Source organism: Hermetia illucens, chromosome 5 (assembly GCF_905115235.1).
Source record: "Hermetia illucens chromosome 5, iHerIll2.2.curated.20191125, whole genome shotgun sequence".
Taxonomy (NCBI): Eukaryota; Metazoa; Arthropoda; class Insecta; order Diptera; family Stratiomyidae; genus Hermetia; species Hermetia illucens.
The window spans coordinates 15,815,107-15,839,930 of NC_051853.1; the positions used below are offsets into that span (position 1 = coordinate 15,815,107).

General features: G+C 42.7%; 1 protein-coding gene across 11 annotated transcripts in view; it reads right to left on the minus strand.

Annotated features, from left to right (window-relative positions):
• The window catches only part of LOC119656708 (protein sidekick), a 475,605-nt gene that overhangs the window by 3,783 nt on the left and 446,998 nt on the right, over nt 1-24,824 (minus strand). For 3 of the 11 annotated variants that reach the window (XM_038063218.1, XM_038063226.1, XM_038063222.1), the window contains 8 exons: nt 23,842-24,270; nt 23,443-23,640; nt 14,604-14,621; nt 13,026-14,529; nt 11,240-12,960; nt 10,873-11,151; nt 10,754-10,774; nt 3,852-4,172 (listed from right to left, as the gene is read on the minus strand). In XM_038063218.1, coding sequence (XP_037919146.1) covers nt 3,852-4,172; nt 10,754-10,774; nt 10,873-11,151; nt 11,240-12,960; nt 13,026-14,529; nt 14,604-14,621; nt 23,443-23,640; nt 23,842-24,270 — 4,491 coding nt within the window. The remainder of the gene's footprint in view (nt 1-3,851; nt 4,173-10,753; nt 10,775-10,872; nt 11,152-11,239; nt 12,961-13,025; nt 14,530-14,603; nt 14,622-23,442; nt 23,641-23,841; nt 24,271-24,824) is intronic. The other 8 variants (XM_038063227.1, XM_038063220.1, XM_038063229.1 and 5 more) reach the window with 6 other exon arrangements.

A 24,824-nucleotide genomic window follows, 5' to 3' on the forward strand; every position in this document is an offset into this window, starting at 1 on the left:
ACTCCTTAATGCGGATAGCCCCCGTCAAGTGTTACCGATATCTGGTCTATGGATACCCGCCTGCAACTTATCGATAGGACAGCATGCCGCAAATACGGTCAGGTAGGTTACCGAGCGTTAATCTTCCACGAAAACGAGAATTGAGTTCTCTGCAAGAATTGTGGCGCGTCTGGTGAAAGATTTGCACACACTGGGGTCTTCAGGACGGGCGGAATTAGGAAGAGCTAGGAAGCGACTAGTTTGATCCGCAACCTACAAATAAGCATGCACCGGAATGCAATCGTTCACGAGCTGCTAGCGCTGCGGAAGTAAAAGTTGATGTAATGCTAATCAGTGGTCAACAACGAAATAAGGACCCGGGTTCATGGCATCTCGATTTATTGGGTACGGCTGCCATCTGCATTCGAGACGGCATTCGACTTTGGGTTCTTGCCTACTGCCTAGGGAATGGGTTTGTCTGGATTTGCTGTTTAGGGAGAACGTTTTTTAGCGTTTACTTAACGCCGAATGAGACGATGTCGGACTTTCGACGCAAACTTGATGCCATGGAGGACACCGCTCTAGGCACGGAGGGGTGAATCCTGGAAGAAGATGAGGTGCTACGGACCTTGAATAGGACACACCTCACCCAGTTCCTGGAAATGGCGGCGAAGGAACTGCTGCGAAGGAAACATTCCAGACATAACTTTTGCATCGGAATCTCTTGAAATGTTGGTAAGCGGGCGGCGAGTTCTTAGACACTTCTTGGCAAGTGACCAGCAGTACATCGCGTTGAAGCGGTTGACGCTATTTGTCAGCATACACTAACCTGGCGCTCTCCTTGCGCGTGGAACGCCTGGAAGGTGAACATGGGAAAAATCACCGAAGCTCTCGACAGAGTTACGCTGAAAAGGATTTCGGGAGTAGTAGCGTTGTAGGCACAATGTTTACACACCCGTGAGAAGGCATACACAAAGCAGGCTACAGACTAGTAAAAAGCAGACTCCGTAACGCGATAAATAAAAACAAAGCTAGCGGCTGATAGAACCCAATCAACGAGGACCCGTGGTGACTTGGCTATAAATTGGCAAAGCTCCGGCTAATTAACATTTAAAAGGGGGACCCTGAGCTGCCGTCTTCTTTCAGTCTCGAACTTCACTTACGCGTTCTTTCTCTTGGGTTGTTCGCTTCCGCTAAACAATGTCCTCCGGAATAGAGGCAAGTCCCGTGGTAATTACCGTGGCCGTACGGGTGCCGCCGTTTAGGCGTAGGAGCCCGGCAGCATGGTTCCTCCAACTCAAGGGCCAATTCACTTTCGCCGGCGTCACAGTGGTGCCGTTCGTTTCAATTACGCGTTGGTTGGGATGGACGAGGAGGCAGTTGGGCTTGCCTCCTATGTTCTCAAGGACTGCTTTTATAGGAAGTTAAAAGAGCAGCTCGTAAAACACCTGTAAGTGAGATGGCTAAATTTAACGGCTTACTAATAGACCTAATGCTGAGTGACCATGCACCAAGCCAACTGCTGCGTGAGATGAAGCAGTTGGTTATTGACAAAGTCGGCACTGAGCCGCTACAGTCGTTGTGGCTGCAGAAAGTACGCAGGCCATCCTGGCGTGTGCGGATTCGGGGTCTCTGAATACACTAGCTGTCATCGCGGTCGAAATCCATGAGGTTCACTTGGTTGGTAAGGTGTCCTGCGACAATGCAGGTCCAGTGGTTGTTGGTCTTCGCCACTTCACATGGTCCCTAAACTCAATGGCGAATGGAGATGTTTTCAGACCGATACCCCATCCCAATCATCCACGATTTTGCGCACTCTATCGCAAACTGTTGTACTGTCTCGACCTTGGACTTAGCCAAGGCGTTCCATCAAATCCCCGTAGCTCCCGAAGACATTCCGAAAACGCCACCTTTCGGACTCTTCGAGTTCACTATGATGACTTTTGGACTGTGTAACGTGGCGCAAACCTTTCAGAGATTCATCCACTCGGTGCAGCGAAACCTCAATTTCTGTTTCGTATGGTTGGATGATGTTCTGCTCGCGTCTTCCTCTGAGTCCGATAATTTACGTCAAGATCCCCGCCACCGTCGATTTTCCAGCAATCGCCGAGTCGCAGAATGACGACACAATTCTTCAGAGCTTGAGGGAAAACTCCAAATATACGTTTAGAGTCTCCTATTTCCGGTCCAACATCTAGTATATACTGTGAGACCTCAGACAAGGGTCCAAGGCTATATATTCCGCCTGATTTCCGAAAGGAAGTATTTCACGCCGTTCACGATCTAGCGTACCGAGGCATTCGGACAACTAATCGGTTAGTCACCACGAAGTGTTTCTAGCCGTCTATGAAGAAGGACATTAATTCATGGGCCAGACAGTGCATTGCATGTCCGAAGTGTAAAACTACAAAGCATGTGAAAAAAGAGGTAGTAGTGTTCCCTCATTCATTTGCCCTTTGCGAGACTCGCACAGTTTCAGGTATTGCTTCACAATCATCGATAGGTTCACAGAGTGGCCTGCGGCAATACCTTTGAAAGACATTACTGCATAATCTTGTGCAAAGGCTCTCTGTCGAGAATGGATTCCACACTTTGGTGTGCCGGCAATTATAATCACCGACCAGGGAATGCAGTTTGAGTCCTCCCTTTTCTCAGAATTGGGCCAACTTTTCGACTTTAGACGCCACCGGATAACCACTCCTATGAGATGCTCGCAAGGTGGCACAGGACGCTGAAGGCCACTAAAATGGCCCAAGACAATCCCTCTTGGACGCAGGTCCTGCAATCGTTCTTCTTGGCCTCCGAACAGCCAATTGCGAAGAGTTTGGTGCAAGTCCCGCGGAGATGGTGTATGGGGAGAATCTGAGACTCCCCAGCGACCGTGTTTTCAATATTAGGTCGGGATTCAATGCTACTTGTCGGTTGCCTCTGTTCAAGGACGCGATGGCAAAACTGCCACCCGTCAACCACGCAAAAAACGTGACTGACGTGCCCAGGGATCTCGAATCCTGTACGTACATCTTAATTAGGAGAGACGCTACTCGGAAGCCGCTGTAGCTACCTTATGAGAGCCCCTTCGAAGTCCTCGAGCAAGGCCGACATTATTATAGCCTCAACGTCAGGGGACGACAGGCCTCCTTGGGTCGGCTAAAGCAGTCATTATAATTCACATCCATGTCGGTTTTTTTGAATTTATACATTCGGGGACAAGCATACCTGCAGCTTTTGGTTACGTTGCTCCGTAGGGCGGAGGTAAGGTAGCATCTGACGAGTTCGTATCTTCTGTTTTATGTGTTCCCCAAAGGAAACTTTCAACTATGACCAGAACAAACTCAGTAACTAACTAGAAAGAAGCAAGTTAGGTCTTCTTCTCAAAATCAAGTTTACTTTCACCAGTAAAACATGAAATAACTTAGTTAAACTGAGCCCTTCATCGGAAAACCCCCTTCCACTGAATTTTCTTACTTTATCGTTCAGCTAATTGTACTTTAAAAAGTTTTTAAACTTATATGATTTGCATTCCTTATTTTCCGAGTTCTTTCAAGAATTTTCTTTTCCCTTTTCCATGAATCAGTTGTAGGAAATGGTATTTTAAACTGAACTTTGTTGACTATCCACCGCAGCACAAAAATGCGAACTTCTGATGTAAAATGTACTTTGAAACTATTTTATCTGTGACGACAAAAAGGTGGCTTTATATACTCTATTCCAGATACACAAATAATTGCTGACTGGTTGTTTGTTTCAGCCATGAAGATTATGTTTATGTTGGCGAAGGACCATTATCGATAAGTTTTCAGTCTACGTGGGCTTCTTTCATCAATTCCTAACTCAAATCTGTCATGTTTCTATCTTAAAATCTAAATACTTACGTTTATATTTATGGCTCTTGCTCTTCACACACAAAACGGCTATTACCATTATAATTATCACAATAGATGTAGCGGCCAAGGCCACCATAAACCATGTTTGTCGATAAAATGGCTTATGTTGTAGATAACCGTATTCTAGATATAGTTTCGATGGGGTCAGAATTGTATCTTTTGATACAACTGGATAGGAAATGCCATATTTATTATAGGAGATCACACGAAATGTGTAGGCAGTTGATGGCAGTAAGCTCTGGAAGCTGACGGAAAAGTCCTGTACAGGTCCGGATGTAGTTTTCGATATTGTTTCCCATCGTGAATCGTCTTGAAAATTAGAAAAGAAAAATAATTAGTCAAAAGTGTAACTAAAATATTGGAAAATTAATGAATAGACGTGAAATTTGAAGGTATGTGAGTGCAATACAAAAACAATGAACAAAACATACAGGCATGGAACGCAATACAGAAATGGTGTCAATTGTGATGAACATAGTTGCGAATGGGGAAGAGGGGCTCAAATTAGATTCGACTACAGTCACGTCCTCTGCAAAGTCTGACTAACTCAATTGGTTAACATCTGCGTTGGACAAAATAAGCAGGTTCTAGAGAGTAGCATGCATTTCGGGAACCAACCAATTTTAACCAATAAGGAAAATACTCTCTTCAACCAGGCTTCCAAAAAACCTTCTAACTTCAACAACTGTACGCATTGGACTTTGGGCGCTCTCAGAGAAAAATCCCGTGATCGATTATCTGGGACTGATCTCCGGAAGCAGACCCGAGTTCGGGTTCAGCAGGATCATGAATCGTTTTCGGGCTAATATCGCAAAGGCCAGATGTTAAACAATTAAGTAATGAGACTGATTTTATTGCCGCGCTGGTGGTAAACCTGCAACCTTCAAATTTCCTTCCCCTTCCCCGGTATCCTTCCCCTCTCCATTGATATATTCACCATCACTCCAGCTTGTTTAGTTCGCCTGCTGTGTCGTGTTGAGTAGACGTGTGTTGGTGGTGCTCGTCAAGAAAATGGAGAAACGAAATCTAGAGCAACGCGTCGTGATAAAATTTTGCGCCAGATTGAGCGAAACAGCTTCGAAAACGTACGCTAAAATTGTAAATGTGCATGGAAATAGTGCTCTTAGTCGTGCCCAGGTGTTTCGATGGCATGAAGAGTTTAAGGAGGGGCGTGAAAACGTGGAAGACGAGGCGCGGAGTGGGAGACCAGTCGAGGTGCGGACTGACGCGAATGGGCAGCGTTTGCGCGCCCTAATCCGTGAAGATCGGCGTTTAGTAGTTCGAATATTGGCCTCGGTACTGGGTATGAACCGTGAAACAGTCAGACAAATTTTAACAGATGATTTCGGGATGAAAAAGTTGTCCGGGAAGATGGTTCCAAAGAACCTTTCTGAGGAGCAGAAGCAGCATCGATTGACCGTCGCAGAAGACTGTTTGGAACAAGTGGAAAACGATCCCATGCTGCTAAATCGAGTTATTACAGACGATGAGAGCTGGTTTTTCCAATACGACCCAGAAACCAAACGCCAAAGCTCATAATGGTTGTCTCCGCACGCCCCCACCCGAAAAAAACTCACATGAGCAAGTTGAAGGTAAAAACGATGATTATTACCTTTTTTGACAGCCGTGGAATCGTCCACAAAGAATTTGTTCCGCCGGGCAAACGGTAAATCGAGTCTACTATCGCCAAGTACTCGCCCAGACACGCTCGTAACTGGATCCTTCATCACGACAACGCGCCGTGCCACACCACCCCCAGCGTCTCCCAGTGTTTAGTCTCTAAAGCAACAGCGGCGTTATTCGCCCGATATGTCACCCTGTGACTTTTTTTGTTCCCTGGAACAAAATCGGTCAAAGGAACCCATTTTGAGTCAATTATGGACATCCAAGCGGCCGTGATGAGGGTACTCGCGGACATCCCAGTCGAAGCGTTCCAGAAATATTACGGAGAGTGAAAAACGCGCTGGAATCGCTGCATAGCTGCCCAAGGGTTTGAAGCGGATGGCAGAGTTGTAGAATATACGGTCTTTATGGAATCAGTCTCATTACCTAATTGTCTAACCTCGTACTTCGCGAAACGGAGTTGCGAGAGATTTAGTAGACGGGATTGTGTCCTGCTCTCTTCTTCACCCACATCTAATTTCATTACAAAATTCCATTTTTCCTTGATTATATACAAAAATGATGTGTTATTTTATTAAATAAAAAGGGCACTTTTCAAGTCGTCCTCCAAGTTTTTCAAGGTAGGATTAGTTCGTATCAAACCGAGTTATTTCGGTAATTATTTTACCAATTTGGTATCTCAACATCGAGTAGTAAGCGAAACATATAATTGCCTGGAAGGTGTCGTTTATTGATTTCTAAGGATAGCAGAAAAGAAGATAATATAAAGCATGCAACTTGCCTTTATCCCTTTTATAAAGAAAAAAGATTCATTCTACACTCATAAAAAGTAATAATCCGTGATATTGATAGTTGCACTATCAAAGTTATTTCGGGGATTTTTTTATTCAATTTTTTTACAAGGACGTGGAAACGTTTGGCCGACCAAATAAAGTCGACAATGGTAAACGTTCAAAGCACTGTATATGTGCCTCGCGATGCATTTAAAATAGCTCGAGGTAAGGTTTAAAGTTGGAAAAAAACCTTTCAATCGAACGCAAAGATATTTGATTGTGAAACAGGCGAAAATCATTCTTTTTGAAAAGATTGATAACCTTCGCCCAGCGTCAACCAAAGGTTTAGTACGAACGCTTCGGGCGATGTAGAGGACGAAAAAACATGGCATCAGATTGATGGGATTCTATAGGGATTGTGTATTTTCAGTGGTTAAAATTCAGCAATTACTAAACATATATTCAGTATTTACTGAAACTAACCGTTGTGTTCCCAAAAATGTGAAAGAAATATTATAGAATCTAGAAAATATTTGATGCCCTAAAAAAATATTTCAACACTGATTCCTTCAATGACCTGTACCAGATGTACAAGCCTAAATCCTCTGTTTGCTCACAGATAGCGTCAGTGAACGTATCAAGCTGCTATGAGCACGCCATATTTTTTTTTAGTACGACATTTGTCAACAATTGTCAGTCCATATCATCAGCAATTTCATGCAAAAACATATTCTTTTTCTTCAATAATCATGCCCAGTTTTGTTCGCATAAAAAAGCATTTGGGGGAAGCTTTATTTTTTTGCTTCAATTTCGCATGAATCGCATCGTGCCGAGACTGGTTCTGTCGGTTCAAAGATCCAAGATTTCAATCTAAGCGATAAAGAGCGTGAAAATCGGCCCAGGAAAGTTAAGGACTACGAATTGGAGACTCTTTTGGACGGGGACGATACTCAAACGCATAAAATGCCTGCCAAGCAATTAGGTGTTTCTCAACAAGCCGTTTCTATGAGGCTACGTGCAATGGGTAAGGTTCAAAAGATCGGAAAATGGGTGCCGCATGAATTGAACGATACACAGATGGAGCGGCGCCAAAACACATGCGAAATCTTGTTTTTGCAACGGATTATGACTGGCGACGAAAAGTAAATTTATTTCGAAAATCTTAAACGAAAAAAAATCGTGGGTTGATGCCGGCCAACTAGCGACATCTTCTGCAAGACCAAATCGCTTCGGACGGAAGACGATGCTGTGCGTGTGGTGGGATCAGAGACATGAAAAGCTAATTTTCCTCCAATGATAATGCTCCGTCGCACACCTCGGAAAAAATTCGAAACTACTTAGAAACGCTTAACTGGAAGATATTACCTCCAGACCTGGCCCCATGCGACTATCATCTGTTTTTATCGATGGGCCACTAGCTCGCTGAGTAGCACTTCGATTCTTGCGCAGACGTCCGAAAATGTCTTGATGAGTGGTTTGCTTCGAACGACCAACAATTTTATTGGCATGAGATCCATAAATTCCCCGAGAGATGGAAAAAATGTGTAGATAGCAAGGACCAATATTTTGAATAAAGGTTTTTGTTTGGCGGCGCTGACGAGGATAACCGGGCATGGCAGGAGCTTATGATTTGGTAAACAATTCGGAATAGGTTGCACATGAGTTGATGATTCTGTTACCTTACTGTACCAGAGTGACATCTCGTTGAAATGGTGTTCAACAGTTGCCTTCATCCCCAAAATAATTTTGGCAGGGCTATAAAAACGTTGAAACCTAAGACAGCATTAAGTTGGAAGTGCAGTCTCAGTTTAGATACGACTCCTGGCTAGCGTCCGATCCTGATTTTGGACACAAACTTCCGCAAGGTTTGTAGCAACCCACCCGTGACCTCTCTGCTCACATAGACAATCACGAGGATCATTTAAGACGACTGCACTTACAAGCGGAGAGAGCGGCTTGCAGCTGGGAACCAAAATGTAATAACAACATTAACAACACCAACAAAACTTAACACAACAGAATTGGCAATTACCGAAATTTTTAGAAGCGGCAATACATCACGCTCGCCGCTTCTGGCAGCTAAAATCGAAGGTGCCACTATTGAAAAAGTAGAAAGGCCCCTGTCCCAGCGGAGAAGGCGACTAGTAGTGAAAAAGGGAGTGACACTGTGGGGGACAAGGGTTCTGGCGGACAAAAAGACCAGACGTCATTGAGTTCGAGATCAGAAAAAGGGGCACTAAAAAAAGGCAAGCTTCAACCTGCGCGATACTCACTTGTTGAGAAAAACGATTGACGAACTCGCCAACAAAGCGGAAACGTAAGTCATCTCACCGAAGAGGGTGGATTTCATCCGAAAGACAAGGGAAGAGAGGCTCTTCAAGACGTGCGGGATGATCTTACGGAAAATGAAGGCTGCCACCATCGTCCAACGAAGCATCTCTATGATGTCAAAAATGGTATAATAGGGTTGGAGGAACTCCTGCAACTTATCAATGTTGGAAGACATGCGAAGAGGAGTTAAAGAAAAAAACATCCCTATTGTAGCCCTCGGTGGCCTCAGCCCACCTGAAAGAGAACAAACAATTGAGAGGAGGAAAATAGCGTGGATCTGCGTGGATCATCAACACCAAAGAAACAGAGAAGGATCAAATCACGATCAAAGGTCTTTCTTATCAAGCCGAACGAAAGAAGATCTTTTGTGCAAGTTCTTCGAGAAATCCGCTACAACGCCAAACTATAACTCGCTGAGATGGACGTAAATCATTTCGGTGGATTCGAACCGCCGTATACTTGTCGAACTTGGGCCGAAGATCGAAAAGAAGAGTACGTTTTCCGCGACAGGCCAGATTAAGTACGGAAGAGTTGGAGGAAGCAACAAGAAGGGATTACCCAAATCTGAGCAACCTCAAGCCGGGAACTGCATTTGTCAACTTCAGAGGAAAAAAATTGGCCATTGTCATTGTCCCTGAGAAGACAGTGAGCCAACTTCTTCATTGCGGGAAAATAAAGATCGGGCGGATCATTTGCAGCGTAAGACGAAGGGCAATTTCGAACCGCTGCTTTAAGCGCTGGGTCTATGAGCATATAGCAAGAGCTTGCAAAGGGCAGGATAGAAGCACTTTCTGTCATAAGTGTGGCGAACCTGGGCACAAAGTGAAGACCTTCGAGTGGGAAAAATTCTGTGTTCTTTGCAAGGAAGATATGGCTCATGTTCCCGGTTCCAGGTCTTCAAAGAAGAGTTACACAAAGTGAAAAATCAAAGTTGGAGTGCAACTGCTCACCACTTGATAACGCAAATGGTGCAAGAAAGAAGAGCTGAATTGTTGATCCCTGGCGAGCAGCACCGGGATAGGAACTCACCATCGTGGTATGTCGAGATATCAGAGATTGCTGCCGTGTTGGTGAGAGATACGGCTAACTTGCGAGTGCGGCATTCCGATCTCCACAACTCTGGAGAAAGCCGAAGTAGTTGTCCCGACCAAGGAGTCCTCACTAATCAAGTTGATGAAGACATGGTCTCCTCGAAGCCGGCAGTAAAATACCCCGACATCATTATAGGCATGAAGATCTTCGAGCAGGTTCGCAACACCGCATATGGCTAGAATTTTTGCAATTTACCGATTAATGTCCAATATCCGAGGACCCTTATCCAGTAGGCATCTTCTGCTGATGAGTGTGGTTAATTTCATCCTTATTTACGGCACCGAAGAGGGCTGACACCCTCAGTAAGGATAAGGGATAAGTTGATTAGAAGGCGAAAGTGGAAGTAGATAGGTCACCCTTTAAGGAGGCGCAACAATTCCATTGCTGGCTACGCCTTGTACTCTAACCCACTCTCCAAAAGTGGTCGACGAGTGGCTCGCCCCATGATTGGAGGTCGTGCCAGGAGTCTAGGGTTCTCAAGAAGAAGGAGGAGGAGGAAGAAGGGGGAGTTGAAGCACATTTCGGCGAACCTTGAACGATGGCAATTAGGCGTGTTTGAAATGCTATTTATGATCAGGGGGTTAAGGGTAAAATCTATACAATTACTTAGTTATCAACTCAATATTTATGTAATGAATTATGCCGAAATTTTCCAAATTCAATTGCTTCAGCTCGAAGTAATTTGTAATGGAATCACACCACAAATGGTGTGAATATTCAAATTGCTAACGCTTTATTAGTTTGCGGTCTTCATTATACAATGGTGAGGAAAAATATTCTGTGTTAGATAAGAGTAGTTTTATATACGGTGATCGAATAAAATAATAAGCAATGTCAATGCACAAAAGTAAATGATATAATGGAACTTCTGCAAATCAATGAATGCAGTGATTTCATTTTTGTCAGTTTAAATCAAAAATCACTGCGAAAACTTAAATCAATAAAAATGCAATCAATGTCCTTAGTGAATCGAATAAAACAGCACACAACAATGTCATGAAAGTTGAATGCAAAAACATCTAAAAGGCACAACATTCAATTATAATCGTTCGAAAGAGCCAGTGTACTTACAAATATACGAATTGTCGTTTTCTATTTATCATGGAAAAATAGAAAAAAAGGAAAATTTCAACGTTATACGACATTTTTCTAATCCTAGCCAAACGTAAACTTATGCTTTCTTCGCTTACCTCGTTTTTTACATTCGATGTAGTATCCGAGAATTGGTCCCCGTCCCGATGGACCATTCACCCAATGCATATCAACACTGGATACTCCTTTCGATAGAATTAAATCCCTTGGAGCTATCGGTGAACCTTCCTGAGGACCCGTCGTTACGTTTCCACTAATCGCTGGACCGTAGTCGATGGTTTGTGCACGTACTGTAAATGTGTATGTAACTTCCTCCTCGAGCGTTTGAATGAAGAGACTTGTTCCTGTGACTTTCTGTTTTACTTGTTTACTAAACTCTACAGGAAGGAGAGAATGCTTTTTTGTAGACTCTATTGTTTTAAATAATCAAAAGCAATTCGATTTCTCACTTTTTACTTTACTTACTTTCGTTCTCTTCTGTTGTTTCGTACGTGACAAGATATCCTAAAATTTCTCCATTGCGTTTCTTTGGTGGCTCCCAAGATACCTTTAAACTTTGCATGGTAATCTCGTCAAATTTCAAATTTGCTGGCGGTCCTGGCAAGCCTTGTAGGGTTTTAACAGTAATAGCTGCCGAGCGGGGTCCATCACCAGCCGGATTAAAAGCCAGGATTTGAATCTTATATTCCGTAAACTTATCCAAAAACACTAAGCTATGAGACGTTGTTGAGGCTGGAACGACTTCGATTTCTTCTTCATGTGTTCGTCCTTCTTCCAATTCTTGAGGAGAATCCGTGACTAGGTAGAATATTTTATAGCCAAGCAAATCTCCATTTTGCATATTCAATTTAGGAGGTTTCCAACGAAGTCTGACTTCGGTGCTAGAAATTGGAGCCGCTTCAACAGCTCTTGGCTCTCCGGTAGGTACAGCTTCCCCAACGTAAACAGCAACTGGTGGAGTTGCAGGACCAGTTCCCTGCGAGTTGAATGGCAGTACGACTATCTCATAGTTACGATCCTGAGTTAGATCTGTGAGTATAACCGATTCTGAGCTTATTCCCATTACATCTTGTTTGGGAGTTGCTTGAAGAGCAGTTGGGAAATCAGATATTTGTTGGAAAAGGACACGATAACCGCCAGTTATAGCATCTCCATTCCAAAGAACTTTCTCTAGAGGATTCCAGTGAACACGAACGCTAGTAGTGGTTATCGGAACAACTCTCAAACCAGTTACTCCTTGCGAAGGAGCCGCTGAAAGAGTGCGCACTAATATACTTTCTTGGCTAAATGTTGATGGTCCCAAGTCGTTGGTTGCCTGAATTCTGAATTGGTATGTAGTGTGAGGTTTCAAATTCTGGGCCGTGTAGGAATTAACTGAAGGATCAACTCGTTCCGGAAGCGAAGTCCAAGGGCCCTCATTTTCTCGAAACTGAACTATGTAGTAACGTAGAGGAGCGAATCCATCTCTTCCTGGAGTCCAGCTAAACGTAATCTGATGCGCTTGGATCTGGCTTCTGGATATCTGGGGCGCTGATGGGGATTGTGGTCTTTCCCGATTATTAGTTGTGTATACTAAAACTGAAGCAGTGTTACCCCAACCTAGTCTTGTTTGTGCTGTTACGCTAAATATGTAATATCTTTCAGCTAACAGTTGGGTTGCTCGGAATGTCCTATCTGTCGGAGAGAATTCTCTACTATAATTCAAATTAGCACTTCCGTTCAATGAATAAGTGACTTTGTAGGCTAGAATCTCTCCATTCGGTTCTTCTGGAACATCCCAAATTATTCTTGCTGTCGAAAAGGATACATCGGGGAAGGAAACATTCGATGGAGCACCAGGAGTGTCCTCGAATGTTTGAATTCTAACAGGCGGAGTGCTAAGAGCTCCATCCCCCAATCGAGTGTAAGCCAACACTTGAATGTGATACACAACGTATTTTCTAAGTTCGGTTAAAGTCGTTGTGAACGATGCATTGTTGCTTATTGTTTTATGTTGCACTTGCACCCCGCGGTTAGCAGCTCCATAATACACTTTGTAACCATCAATTTGGCCGTTTCTGTGTTCTTTTGGAACCTCCCCCCATCTAACAACGATTGTGGTGGAGGACGTGGCATTGGCTTCAACTCCAAGGGGACCGAATGAAGGTACAGCTTCTCGGGTCCTTTCAACTGCTTTTGGACTTTGCCTGTTAGTAAGGAAAAACAGTGAAGAATGGGATAATTTGTTTAAAGATATAAAATTACAACTTACTTTGAGCATCCTACATCATTGCATGACTTCATAATCACTTCATAGACCGCCCATTCCTCCAAACTGTCCAGAACATGCGAGTTGGCTGTGTGATCTTCAATGAGCACCGACATCGCGGGAACTTTCGGACTACCATCAACTTGTCTGTACGTGATATTGTATCCTCTAGGATTCCCATACCACTCCGTCTGCTGCAGTGGAATCCATCGAACTCTTAATTCAGTTGCGCTCATGGCTCTTACAGTAACATTAAACGGTGGATGCATCGGCGGAGCTTGTATGGTTTGAAAGTCTTTTGTCGGCTCTGATGGTTCCGAGGAGCCTACCACATTGGTGGCAATGAGCCGCAATCGATATTGTGTGAAAGGCACTAATCCAGTGACAGTCAATGTCGAGGCGTCTGGATCGTAGATATCGAAAACTTTAAACCATGTTAAATTTCTTGCAGTTTGTGCCTCAACAGTCCACCGAGTAATCGATGAGTTCCCATCAAAGCCAGGAGTGAATTGAAGGACTACCGAGAATGCTTCTATATTTGACAGAGCCAGTTGCGTTGGTGCAGTTGGGAGAACTGGTTCTACTCCAGATTGTATAGTGGCTGTTTTTGCAGGACCTGGACCTACTTGAGTCCATGCGGTGATTTCAAACCAGTAGTGAGTGGTTGCTTGCAACTGATTGACTTCATAGTCGGTTCTGTCTGCAGTCAGGTTGACAAGCTTTCGAGTTTCTGGCTTATCCTTGATTTGGAAGCGAAGTTGATATCCGACAAGGATTCCATTGGCATTTTTAGGTGGGGTCCAAATCACTTTCACAGAGCGATCCGAAACATCGTTGAATTGCAGAGAAGCCACTTCGTCTGGAACATCTTCTTTGGTTTTCACAGGAACCATTTCGCTTCTGACGCCATCTCCAGGATCAGTGAAACAAAGGACGGTAATATTGTAGTCTGTGAATTTTTGTAGCCCTGTCATAACAGCACTTTGTTCTGCTAAGGGATCTAAGAGGCTGGGTGGAACTGTGATCATTCTCTCTTCACTTTCGTGTTCACCATCTCCTGCGATTTGGTATCGCCACGCTTGTATTTTGTAGCCTTGGTTGATACCATTAATTTGTTGTGGATTAGGTGGCTTCCAAGAAACTTTCACAGCTGTTGAATTGACCGCTATTGCTGTTACATTAGTCGGTGGAGCCTCAGGAATTCCCTCCTTTGTTTTGATTTTCGCTCCCTCCGTGAAAACGCCTACTCCCATGTTATTGTATGCCGCAACTTGCACTGTGTAATCCTTCCATGTGATGAGTTCTTGTATCAAATAATTCCTCTGGGCTTCGTTCGTTATATTCTGCGTGGTCCATGGACTATTGTTATAACCATAAAGCCTGTAGCGAATAATGTAACCGAGAATTTGTCCATTCCGGTGTTCTTCCAGAGGTGGTTGCCATTGAATGATGATTTCGGAGGATGAACGAGCTGAGCCAACGAAACCCACTGGAGGGCCAGATGGAGCTAGATCCAGAAAAATATAGAATTAGTAAAATATAGAAAAGTGTAAAGTTAGAATTGGTTAGTTCCATAGATACCTCTTTCAAGCGGTAATGCTACTTAAGCGTTTTATTGTATGGAAATAAAATATAGTTAAGAAAAAATTTCATGTTAGAATGAGATTGATAGTAAGTTAGTCAAAAGGTTTCAATGACGGTTATGATAATGATTTAAAAAATCCATTCAATGTGACGATATAATATTTCTATAGCAATCTATTATTTACATGCGAATTGTTGAACACACTTCAATGTTCCTAAACTAATGAAAAATCTAAAATGGGTTCTGAGAGTTAATGCTACTAAGTTGCCGCTAAGTTTTGCAGACTTTTTCCATAGCAGCGTAGTAAACCATTGTTAAAAAATGTTAGGAAAAATGATGATGAATAAAGTAAAAAAATGAATAAATTTTAGAGTGAACCATTGAAAAGATAGATTTACATAGGGTCATCCAATAAGCATGCCTGACTTTCAAAATTGAAAACTTTTTTGCAGATCGCACTACACTGAATATCATTTTTTACATGAATTCAAATGATGCTGACGTTCAAGTCTTCGATATGAGGGTTTAATATGAGTACTGGCTGTGCAGGCATAATCCTACGATCCTCTTCGGAGACGGATCGATTTAAAGACGACAATCAGAGCCCCAATATATGGGCACAACTACAACCACCACCAAACTCCCACAAGGGGACCAATCGCAAATAACCGGGCCGAGAGCGCATCCTCCAGGAATTTTGCTGAAGCATATCCTTTCATGGAGCCATCTCGGTTCCCATGGTACCAGATAACCTCCGGCTTCGTAGCAAGTGCCACTTTAGATCAGTACCATTGAAGACTCGCGTCTAATCGCCCTCCTGAAGTAAAGTGGGCCATGTTTGAGCGTTTTCAAGGTCGCTATTTGCCCTTTTTCCTTCAGGTAGTCTGGAAATTTTTAGATTTTCCAGGATTACCAATCATAGTTCTTCATGGTGATGTTGTGGTTCTTGTGTACCATGTGCTTGGTTACTGGCGAGTTTATTTCGTTCGCCTTCCGTCCTTTCTATAATCCTTCCTCTATGTTTGAATTAGGAGATAGTTTGTTAGTCGAAGTCTTAAAATGAAAGATTACCTTAGAAGGTATTTTTCCTTTTCATTGGCCAAAAGTATTTGGTGATATATACAAATACGTATTTCGGGGACCAACTGTCCTCTTCTTCAGTGTTTTATCTTCTGATAGTTTCCTTTACAATTTTTTTCATAGCTAGTCATGTAATTGTAATATCTTAAGATTCTATTCTTCTCCAGACACAAAGTATTAAATCACTTTATACGAGGCTAGAATATAACACACTCCATGCTTACTCCGCACACTTAAAAATCACCAAGAACACCGATGGAAGAAAGGGCGACATGACCGACCTATGGGAAAAAATCAATAGGGTCTACACCTGCGAAAAGGCCAGAAAGAGGAGCATATTGGAAAAGAAATTAAAGGCGCTCATCACAACACAAGCGGGCCAGGGTGCAATAGAGAAACCGAAGGAAGAATTCACACCAAACTAAGGCGATCAACAGATCCAACGAAAACTTTACCCAGAAACAGCTTTCACTTCTCAATAAAGGCTTAAATTTCGCCATAAGAGACCCCACTTTCCACAAACAGGACATCATAATTGACGTCGAGATAGGAATCAAATATACATCACAAGAGGCGGTACCCGAGAAGAAATTAGCCGACTAGCAGACTCCGTTAAAAGATGGAAAAAGCTCTGGCCGAATGCAAGCCATTATTAAGAAAGCAGCCGAACTGAGACTGCCTAACCCCCCTAGAATCAATTGCCGCCCCAAGAAGGCAACAAGGTCTGAAAGATAATAGCAGCAACGAATTCACCGATCCAAAATATTGCGAAGTGGCTCTTGGAAGAAGTCAAAAGGCTAGGCCTTAGAATAGGGAGACTTGCAGTGGGCAACGGTAGAGAAGCCATTGCCAGACTCAACGAGGTCGGGGGATATCAAGTGATGAAATCCTATCCTTCGACGTAAAAGCGCTGTTTCCAAGTGGACCGATGAAGGAAGCCCTATACTTGTTCGAAGAATGGCTCACCACACACGAAAACTCACCGAATGTAGGAAGAAGTAATGAACTACATCTTGGAAATAGCCAAGAAAAATGGATACAACAGGAACCTCATCAAAAAAACGAATCAAAAAGAAACTACACCAGGCCTCAAGATAGCAACTTTCAACACTCCTCCAAGAGGCGAACGCAGAACCTAGGCAACGGATAACATTAACCTGCTCGGGTCGGATGCAGAACACTAAAAAGCGGCTACATAAACATGGATTGCGGGTCACCTCGTCCAGCAGATGACACCTACTTAGGACCCGGTTACAATCAGTTAAGGACGAAAAAGAGTGTACTGAAAAAAGCGTTATAAGATTTCCCGCTCAGACTGCGACAAGATTTACTACGTAGGGCAAAAAAAACGGCTAGTCCACATCAGGATGTTAGAACAGATAAAGGAGGCCGAATCCGCTAGAAATAAGGACAACCCACACATAAAGTCCGCGGTTGCTAGATATATCAAAGATTTTTGTTTCAACTGCTGTTTCCTGCTTGTGGGTATCGGCACCTGTTTCTCTTTTCTGGGTATCGCTGCTGCACACTTAGGTACGTTAGTTCCCTTCTCTTCAGCTACCCTTCCTTGTGTCTTATCAGATATTCTGTTTTTTTTTGTCCATCTTCGTGGTGCTGAGTATGTTTTTTTTTCATTTTTGAAGTTTTTCTCGCTTAGCGAGGCCGTGTACGTGCGATAATTCGTTGAGTTGAAGGTGACCATTTTTTGACTCCATGAGCGATTGGGGGTTATTGGTATGGTTCGTCGGGTGCGGGTGATTTTTCGGTGGATGTCAAACTTCACCTTTCCATCCTTGTTCATTATTTTGATCTTCAAGAAAGTAAGGCTCTGGTTCATGTTTATCTCCATTGTGCCACGACAAGGACTTTTTTTTTTTCTTTAAACTTTCTACCGTTCACAAGCGGATCCGGCTCTTCGTGATCAGTTTGGCAATTTTATTTTATCAAATACCTGATCTGGATGCAATATCGAGACTTTTAAATCCCCATCCAGGGTATCAAACCACCGTTGTTTCGGCCGGCCTTTTGCCCGTTTACCATCGACTTTGGTGATCAGACCAATTTCGACAAGTGAATTCTCGTTGGCGCGAATTACGTGATCATACCATCGAAGACGCCTCACTCGCAACTTTGACCTTATCAGGAAGGACATCATCCATATATCTTACCCAGAATGGAGGGATTATTCCCTCCTTTTCATCTTCTCTTCCATTCCATGTTTTTCAAGCAAATTTCATTGAGTTGAAGGAAAAGACTATATTTGTTTCAATCAGGGATTTTTGATCGTTTTCATACGTAATCATTGTTTCAATTCTCTTACTTCAAAAAATCAAGTTTGTATGATTCAAACGTCAGTCCCGTGTTCAAAATGTTCTTGTCTAATGCCTACCATATAATTATGGCGAAACCGATCACGACGAGCCGACTCCGCTTGTGAACGGGGCAAAGGTGAAGAAAAAGAAAAAGTTCGCAGGTAACCGGTGACCGGAACTTGTATGGATTCCAGCTCATCTGCCAATTTGGACTGTTCAGGCGACTGGAGATCGATTGAAAAGCGATTCGATCAATGGGCTTGCCGGAAAGAAGATTAGGCAAACCGATGCGTGTGTGGGTTAGTAGGTAACACCTGATATATGTATATATTATGTGAGAATATCCACATTCAGTTTTGAATTTGCAAAGAACTTTGTTAGTAATAGTGCGATTCCCACCAAACTTAGTAGAATCATGCTCTACGTTATACCCTACATTGTTGCATTGTGGTGATAGAAGGGGGCATTATTAACTTTATTTGAACAGAGATATCGGTATGGAGGGTACTTCGAAGCCTAGGCACCGTATAGTGGCAGGCTCCGAATTTATTTCATCGCGCGAACGGGGAGGCGGGCAGGATTCAGAAAATGCAAGAATTTCCACTGTAGGGCGTCGGGAACGCAAGATATGGCGGAAAATCGACGCCTCAAAAGTCTGGCCAAAATCGCGGAATATTGAAAATTTCCTCAACCCCCAAAAAATCACAAATGAAGAATAGATACTCTTACATTTAATCAAGGAGTCAATTCAGTTTTTACCATCGTTGTGATAACAGTGTATAAAAGGAAAAAAGGATGGAAAAAAGCCAAGAACGTATACTTTTTCTGTATGAGTTCAAACTCGGTCATAAAGCAGCGGAAGCGACCAGGAGCGTTAACAGCGCATTTGGAGCTGATAAGGTAAGCGAACGAACCACACGGCGGTGGTTCGAAAAATTCCGGTCAGGCGACGTAAACCTTCAAAATGAGCCACTTGGGCATCCCGAACCATCGATTGACAACGACGAGCTGTGTTTGCTAGTCGAATCCGCACACGTCAGTCTGTGAGATACTTTGCAGAGAGTATACTAACCAACAGTTTCCCGGCACTTACAACAACTTGGAAAGGTGAAAAAGCTTGACAAATGGGTTTCGCATGCATGCATGCATCGGAGCAAAACAATCGAATGGAAATTTACAGTTCTTTGCTCTCCTGCAACAAAAGTGATCCCTTTTTGCACAGAATAGTGACATGTGATGAAAAGTGAATATTATACAACAATTGTCGCCAATCAGCACAATGGCTAGATGCTGATGAGCCAGTGAAGCATATGCCGAAACCGAGCCTCCATCCGAAGAAGGCAATGGTGATTGTTTGGTGGTCTACAGCTGGAGCTATCCACTATTCTTTTTTGGCACCTGGAGAAACGATAAATACTGTTCCCAACTCGAGGAAATGCACCAAAAATTGAGCATTCAACAGAGATGGTATGATACTCCTTCACGCCAATACACCTCAAGTATCTAGAACAACGGTTCAAAATTTGAACGAATTGCGGTATGAGACTTTGTCTCATCCACCATATTCGCCGGACCTTTCGCAAACGGCTACCACTTTTTTAAGCATTTAGATCATTTTTTGGCGGAAAAACAATTTAGGAACGAAGAGGCTGTCAAAATTGCCTTCGACAAATTTATCAACACCTAACAGTTGGACTTCTACGAAACTGACATACATGCTCTTGTATCTCGCTGGGAGAAGTGTTTTGAATCGACTGGCACCTATTTTGATTAAATAAATAAATTTTTGTAAGCTTTACAGTCGCTTCAAATTTTAGTACCAAATCGGCCTTTTCATATGCAACAACCTAATATATATTCGCAGATATCGATATTTCGGGACTCAGAAGCTAGTTGCTCCCTTCCTCAATCTGCCCTGAGTGAATAATGGAGCAACTGGCTCCCGAAATATCGATATCTGCGAATAAATACAATAGGATTGTCCCTAATCAAAACACAATCTATTCGTTTCATTTTAACTTTTTAAATTTTTGGGATAGTTCCCCGTTTTGGGTCGACTCCAGGATAGTTTTAGACCACCGCCAACTCCTGTAAGTTATTACAAAATACAAGAACCTGGAACAAGTTTTTCTTACGTTGCTTTTAGGGCAGAGGTCGTCCAGCGTCTGATGGGTTGCCTCTGCCCTGGACAAAACCTTCAATCCATGACACAGGGAACATAAGGAGATGGAAGCTACCATTTGCGAGCTCCACCATAAGTGTATTCATTTTCAACTGCCAGATTTGGATATCCATATGTTCTCATATACTCTTCTACTGAAGGATAATTTATTGAGTTTCTTCGCAGTGAGAATCATTCTTAGATGCTTAGAGAAGAGGTTCATTCATGATGGCGAAAATGACATGTGTCGGAATGGATTTGGCTAGACCTTCATATTGACACAGCTAAGAGGCTGTGAACCTGTCCAGTTTTGCTTGATGTAATCACGGCAATTGATAGTGGATAAGGTTGCATATTTGGTTAGGCTTCCCCAAAGCGTTAAACTTTTGGTGGGGTGGAGCCCACTTTTTATACTAGACACGGTTCATAGAGCCAATCACAGCTGAAGCCTTTGTTAAAATGTCATCAAAATGTAGGTTGATCGTGAGTGAGCTGCCTATGGTTCTACGGGGAAACTTGATGTGAGTGGTGTATGAACCCCTTTGGAGTTTGACAAATTTTACGTTGTTGGAATTATTGATGTTAATAGAGGTGTCTACCTCTAAAATTTGCAAACTCATTCGCCTTTTTTTGGAAGTTGTTGAACGGTAACCACTGCATTTTGGGTTATGATCGGTGGATAAAAAAAATGGGTCATTCTGGGCGCATTCTATAAAGTTTAGCGATTGCTGAGCGCATGCGGTCTCGTTGAGGCAGTGCAATGTATCGCAGAGGATGCCATCAGGGAACGAATTAGGTAATGTGTTTGGAAAGCACATCCATCAGCTCAGCGGAGGAGAAATGTTGGGATACACAGACTAAAGTTGGTTTAGATGGGAGTAAATGCCAGAGCCGATCGTATTGGGTATCGGGCGATCTACTAGCTATGACAGGACAATTTGTGCTGAGTTTTATAAAAGTCCAGAAATCTGAGAGACTGGAAGAACACCTTATTTGCTTGATTTTGGTAGTCCAATGTTGGCGCCAAGCAACGCAGACTTTTTGCTAGTTGCTATTTGTTGGAAAAGTGGCTTTCTGTGTTTGCGCAGTGTAGTGTGATATTTTAATTTATGTGAATTTCACGTCCAAAAAGACTCGGCCCTTCGGACAATAGAAGAGGTGGAAATTAAGATTACGCTGTGCTGGCTGTTGCTGATGTTAACCACCACAATGTCCCACATCCGTTCGAAGCTAGGTTGGTTTATCAACGCTAAATCCGGGATCACGAGGTGTTTCTATGTATTGTTTATAAGATGGTGGTGGGGTGGGTTTGCCATTGTTTCTAATTTGAAAAATTGTTCCGGAGAGCTTCACTAGCACTGCGCCTTTGACAGGCTAAAGTCATGCGTTAAAAACCTTTGGCATGTCCTATATAAATCTTAGTAGCTTATTTACTTTTGTTCTGTATAAACCCTGGTGGACGGTGGAGGGCAAACTAAACTATACGGAACTTTTTAAAAAGTAATATTAGCTTTAAAGCTGATGGCGACACCCTTAAGCAAATTTGACCTGAGTGTGATAATAGTAGTAAAATCGGAAATAGAATAATTTCTGTTCTGGTCGTCATAGTTAAAAAAATCTGCCAGTGCAACTGCGTCAACATATTTGATTTAGAATGTTTTGATATAGAATTACCTTTTGGAGGAGTGTCTCTGCTACGAGACCTCGGGACTGTTCATGCTTCCCGTCCCAAAGAAGACTACGGTCGTCGGCTTTTCTATTGATTAGGATTGGACTGCTGCAACAAAACAGTGGAGGTCTATGCGACGGAGACAGTGAAAATGTTGAAGTCGTGGTTAGAAAAGGCCAGGATGAATCTAGCTCAAATTGTACATCTTGATGATTTAACGTGAATATCCGCCGTGTTGCCCTAACTCCACGGTCTTTTTAAGACTATAATCGGAGCCCCTGTACGACAGGTATCGTTGGGCCAGTTTATACTGAGTGCAGGTTCAGCATTCACACTGGTGGATACAAAACCTACTTAAAGCCTCTACCGAACTGAGCAGTACAGCACTCGAGTTCACGCTCGATTTCCGAAGGACTCTATCCGTAATGTGGACGTTACCACAACTCCCTCGAAATTTCCACTAAAGGCCCAATTGTAAATAACCGAGCCGAGAACACATGGCCCAGGAATTCTCTTGAGACATATGAACTAGGATGGCGAACGTGGCTGAAGTCATTTCAAATGAATCTCCCTGCAGGCTCGGGTCTGACCGCCGGAAGCCTTGAAGTATTCGCCTACTGCATCACGATTTCCCGGCCTCACTCGTGGTTCTCCTTGGTCACTTGGTGGTGATTCCATCGACAGGGTTGCTGCCCCGTCCGCCTGTTCAAACAAGGTACTAACAAACTGTACCAAAAAAACACTTTCAAAGTAGAATTTGTCTCTAAGGCATCTACCAAAGTTTACCAACTGCAGCGATTTTAGAATGACTTCAGATGAAATGATGGGCCCACAAACTCAAAGGGGTGGCTCGGGGAGACCAGCTACTATATTAGCCGGTTCCTTACTCAAGCGGATCTTCTCTGATTTGGATTGGATGATTCATACAATTACCCTGGATATGGTAGCATGTCAAAAAATCCAGAGATTGTGATGTTTCTCTACACGAGATTGGCAGTGAAAGAAGAAACTGAAACGAAACGTTGAGGACAAAGGTGAGCCGGAAAAGTGTAATTGAAGAGATGCTCAAGTCGAAGGAGGGCTTGGAGTTGCTCCGCAACTGTAAAAATGCAGAACGAGCTACCGAAAGAGACGAAGAGAAGGGAGAGGACATATGAGGAAATATGAGAAGCCTATTTTTTGGGCATCAGTAATGCTGCGATAAAAAAACGAGTACCGGCTAAGGTTTTATTTTTCATCCAGACGAAAGATTTTGTCCACAAAAACTGGAAAGATTCTTTTAGAATTTGCGCGTCTTCTATAGTATGGGAAATCTATGCAGCAGGGGCCAACGCTTTAACATCCTGGACGCACTCATTGAGGATGAGGAGTAAAGTCAATATTTAAGGATTCAGGCATGCCTATTGGTAGACCCTTTTAAAAAAATGTATAAATGAGTCCTAGGTCAATACTGTGGTTCGAATCAAAACGAAGATAAAAACAACTTATATATACTTATATACAAATAAAAGCTACTGATTTCCTGCTCCACCCATTGCAAAATAAAAAATAAGCCCTTTCCCCTTTATTAGATTGACATATATAGATATTAGCATGCAATTCAATCTACTCACCTTCTTGTGGTAATTCAATAATGTTACTCGGTTCTGATGGGGATCCTTCGCCCACCCGATTAACTGCACTTACGCGGAATTGATAGACAGTCGCAGCCTTTAAATTGGTCAATAAAACCCAACGTTGTGATGCTGACACATTGCTTAGTTCGGTTATCCAATTAAGAAGCGGATCTGGAATCGGACCTAAAAATTCTTCTACAGTTAGATGTTCAGATAATTTGGCAGAAGTAGTAGGTAGAGTAGGTGGTAGTAGATTTGGTATGCATGAGTATGATTCGAAGAGTAATATTGTGTGTACGAACGGAGAAAGAACGAGACGAACAAAAAGAAAACACACAAAAGAAAATATGTAAGCCGATCAGTGTGTACTTTCTTTTTTCAAATATAAGCAGTTACCTAGTTCAGATACTTCGCGTCTTTGTACTATGAATTTTTGTATTTGACTATTCCCATCGAATCCTGGTGTCCAAGATACATTGATGACCCGTGGGTTCTCTGCGTCAATGCGTTCAGCTTTGATATTTGTCGGTGGAAATGGCAATTCGATAACGCTCAGTTGGGCCGAGCGTGTTTCGTTACCACCTGGGGAGGTGACCATGCAAGAGTAGGTGCCAACGTCAGCGGCTCGAACCGCTTGGATTTCCAAGGTGCCATCAGCTTGCACTCCAATTCGTTGGGAGTTCATAATTGGGGCAGTTTGACCTTCGCGATACCAATCAATGTTGTAAGGTACGGAAGGGTCACTTGACACCTTACACTGCAGGGATGCTGTCAAGCCTAGTAGGACTGTTGTATCCACTGGGGGTTGGATTATTTGGGTTCGAACTGGAAAAATAATAAAATATGAATTTGAGTTAAATTTTGAAGTGGTTTGATTTTTTTTTAAATAGGTATAACAATAGGCAAAATATTTAAAACCAATTAACCAATTAAAAGCGTGACACTTGTATCCTTATGTCCTTGAATACCGTAAATGTACACATGATTACTTATTAAGCGTAGACTATTCATTCAGAGCTGTAACGACGAAGTACTTGGAAGTCAAATATCATCCACCATAGTACGAATGCCGAACAAATATTAATTCTCCCAAGACCTCGAAACATTTCACCCTTTCGTACTCAAAGAAAATTACTTTCAAGCAATTCAAAAAGCAAATTCAATTTGAAATGGTAATGAGCATTTTCAGTTTATCAATTTATCAAATTCCGCAAAATTTAACAAAGTGACGACAGCAAATAATATGAACAAACAAGTAAAACGTATTAACATCCAGACAGATTTACAACCACGGGGAGAGTATCTCGTTGTTTTAGATACTCGTATAGCTGCTCTGGTTATTGGTCTTATTATATTAGCATCTCTAGCGTCTACTTAAC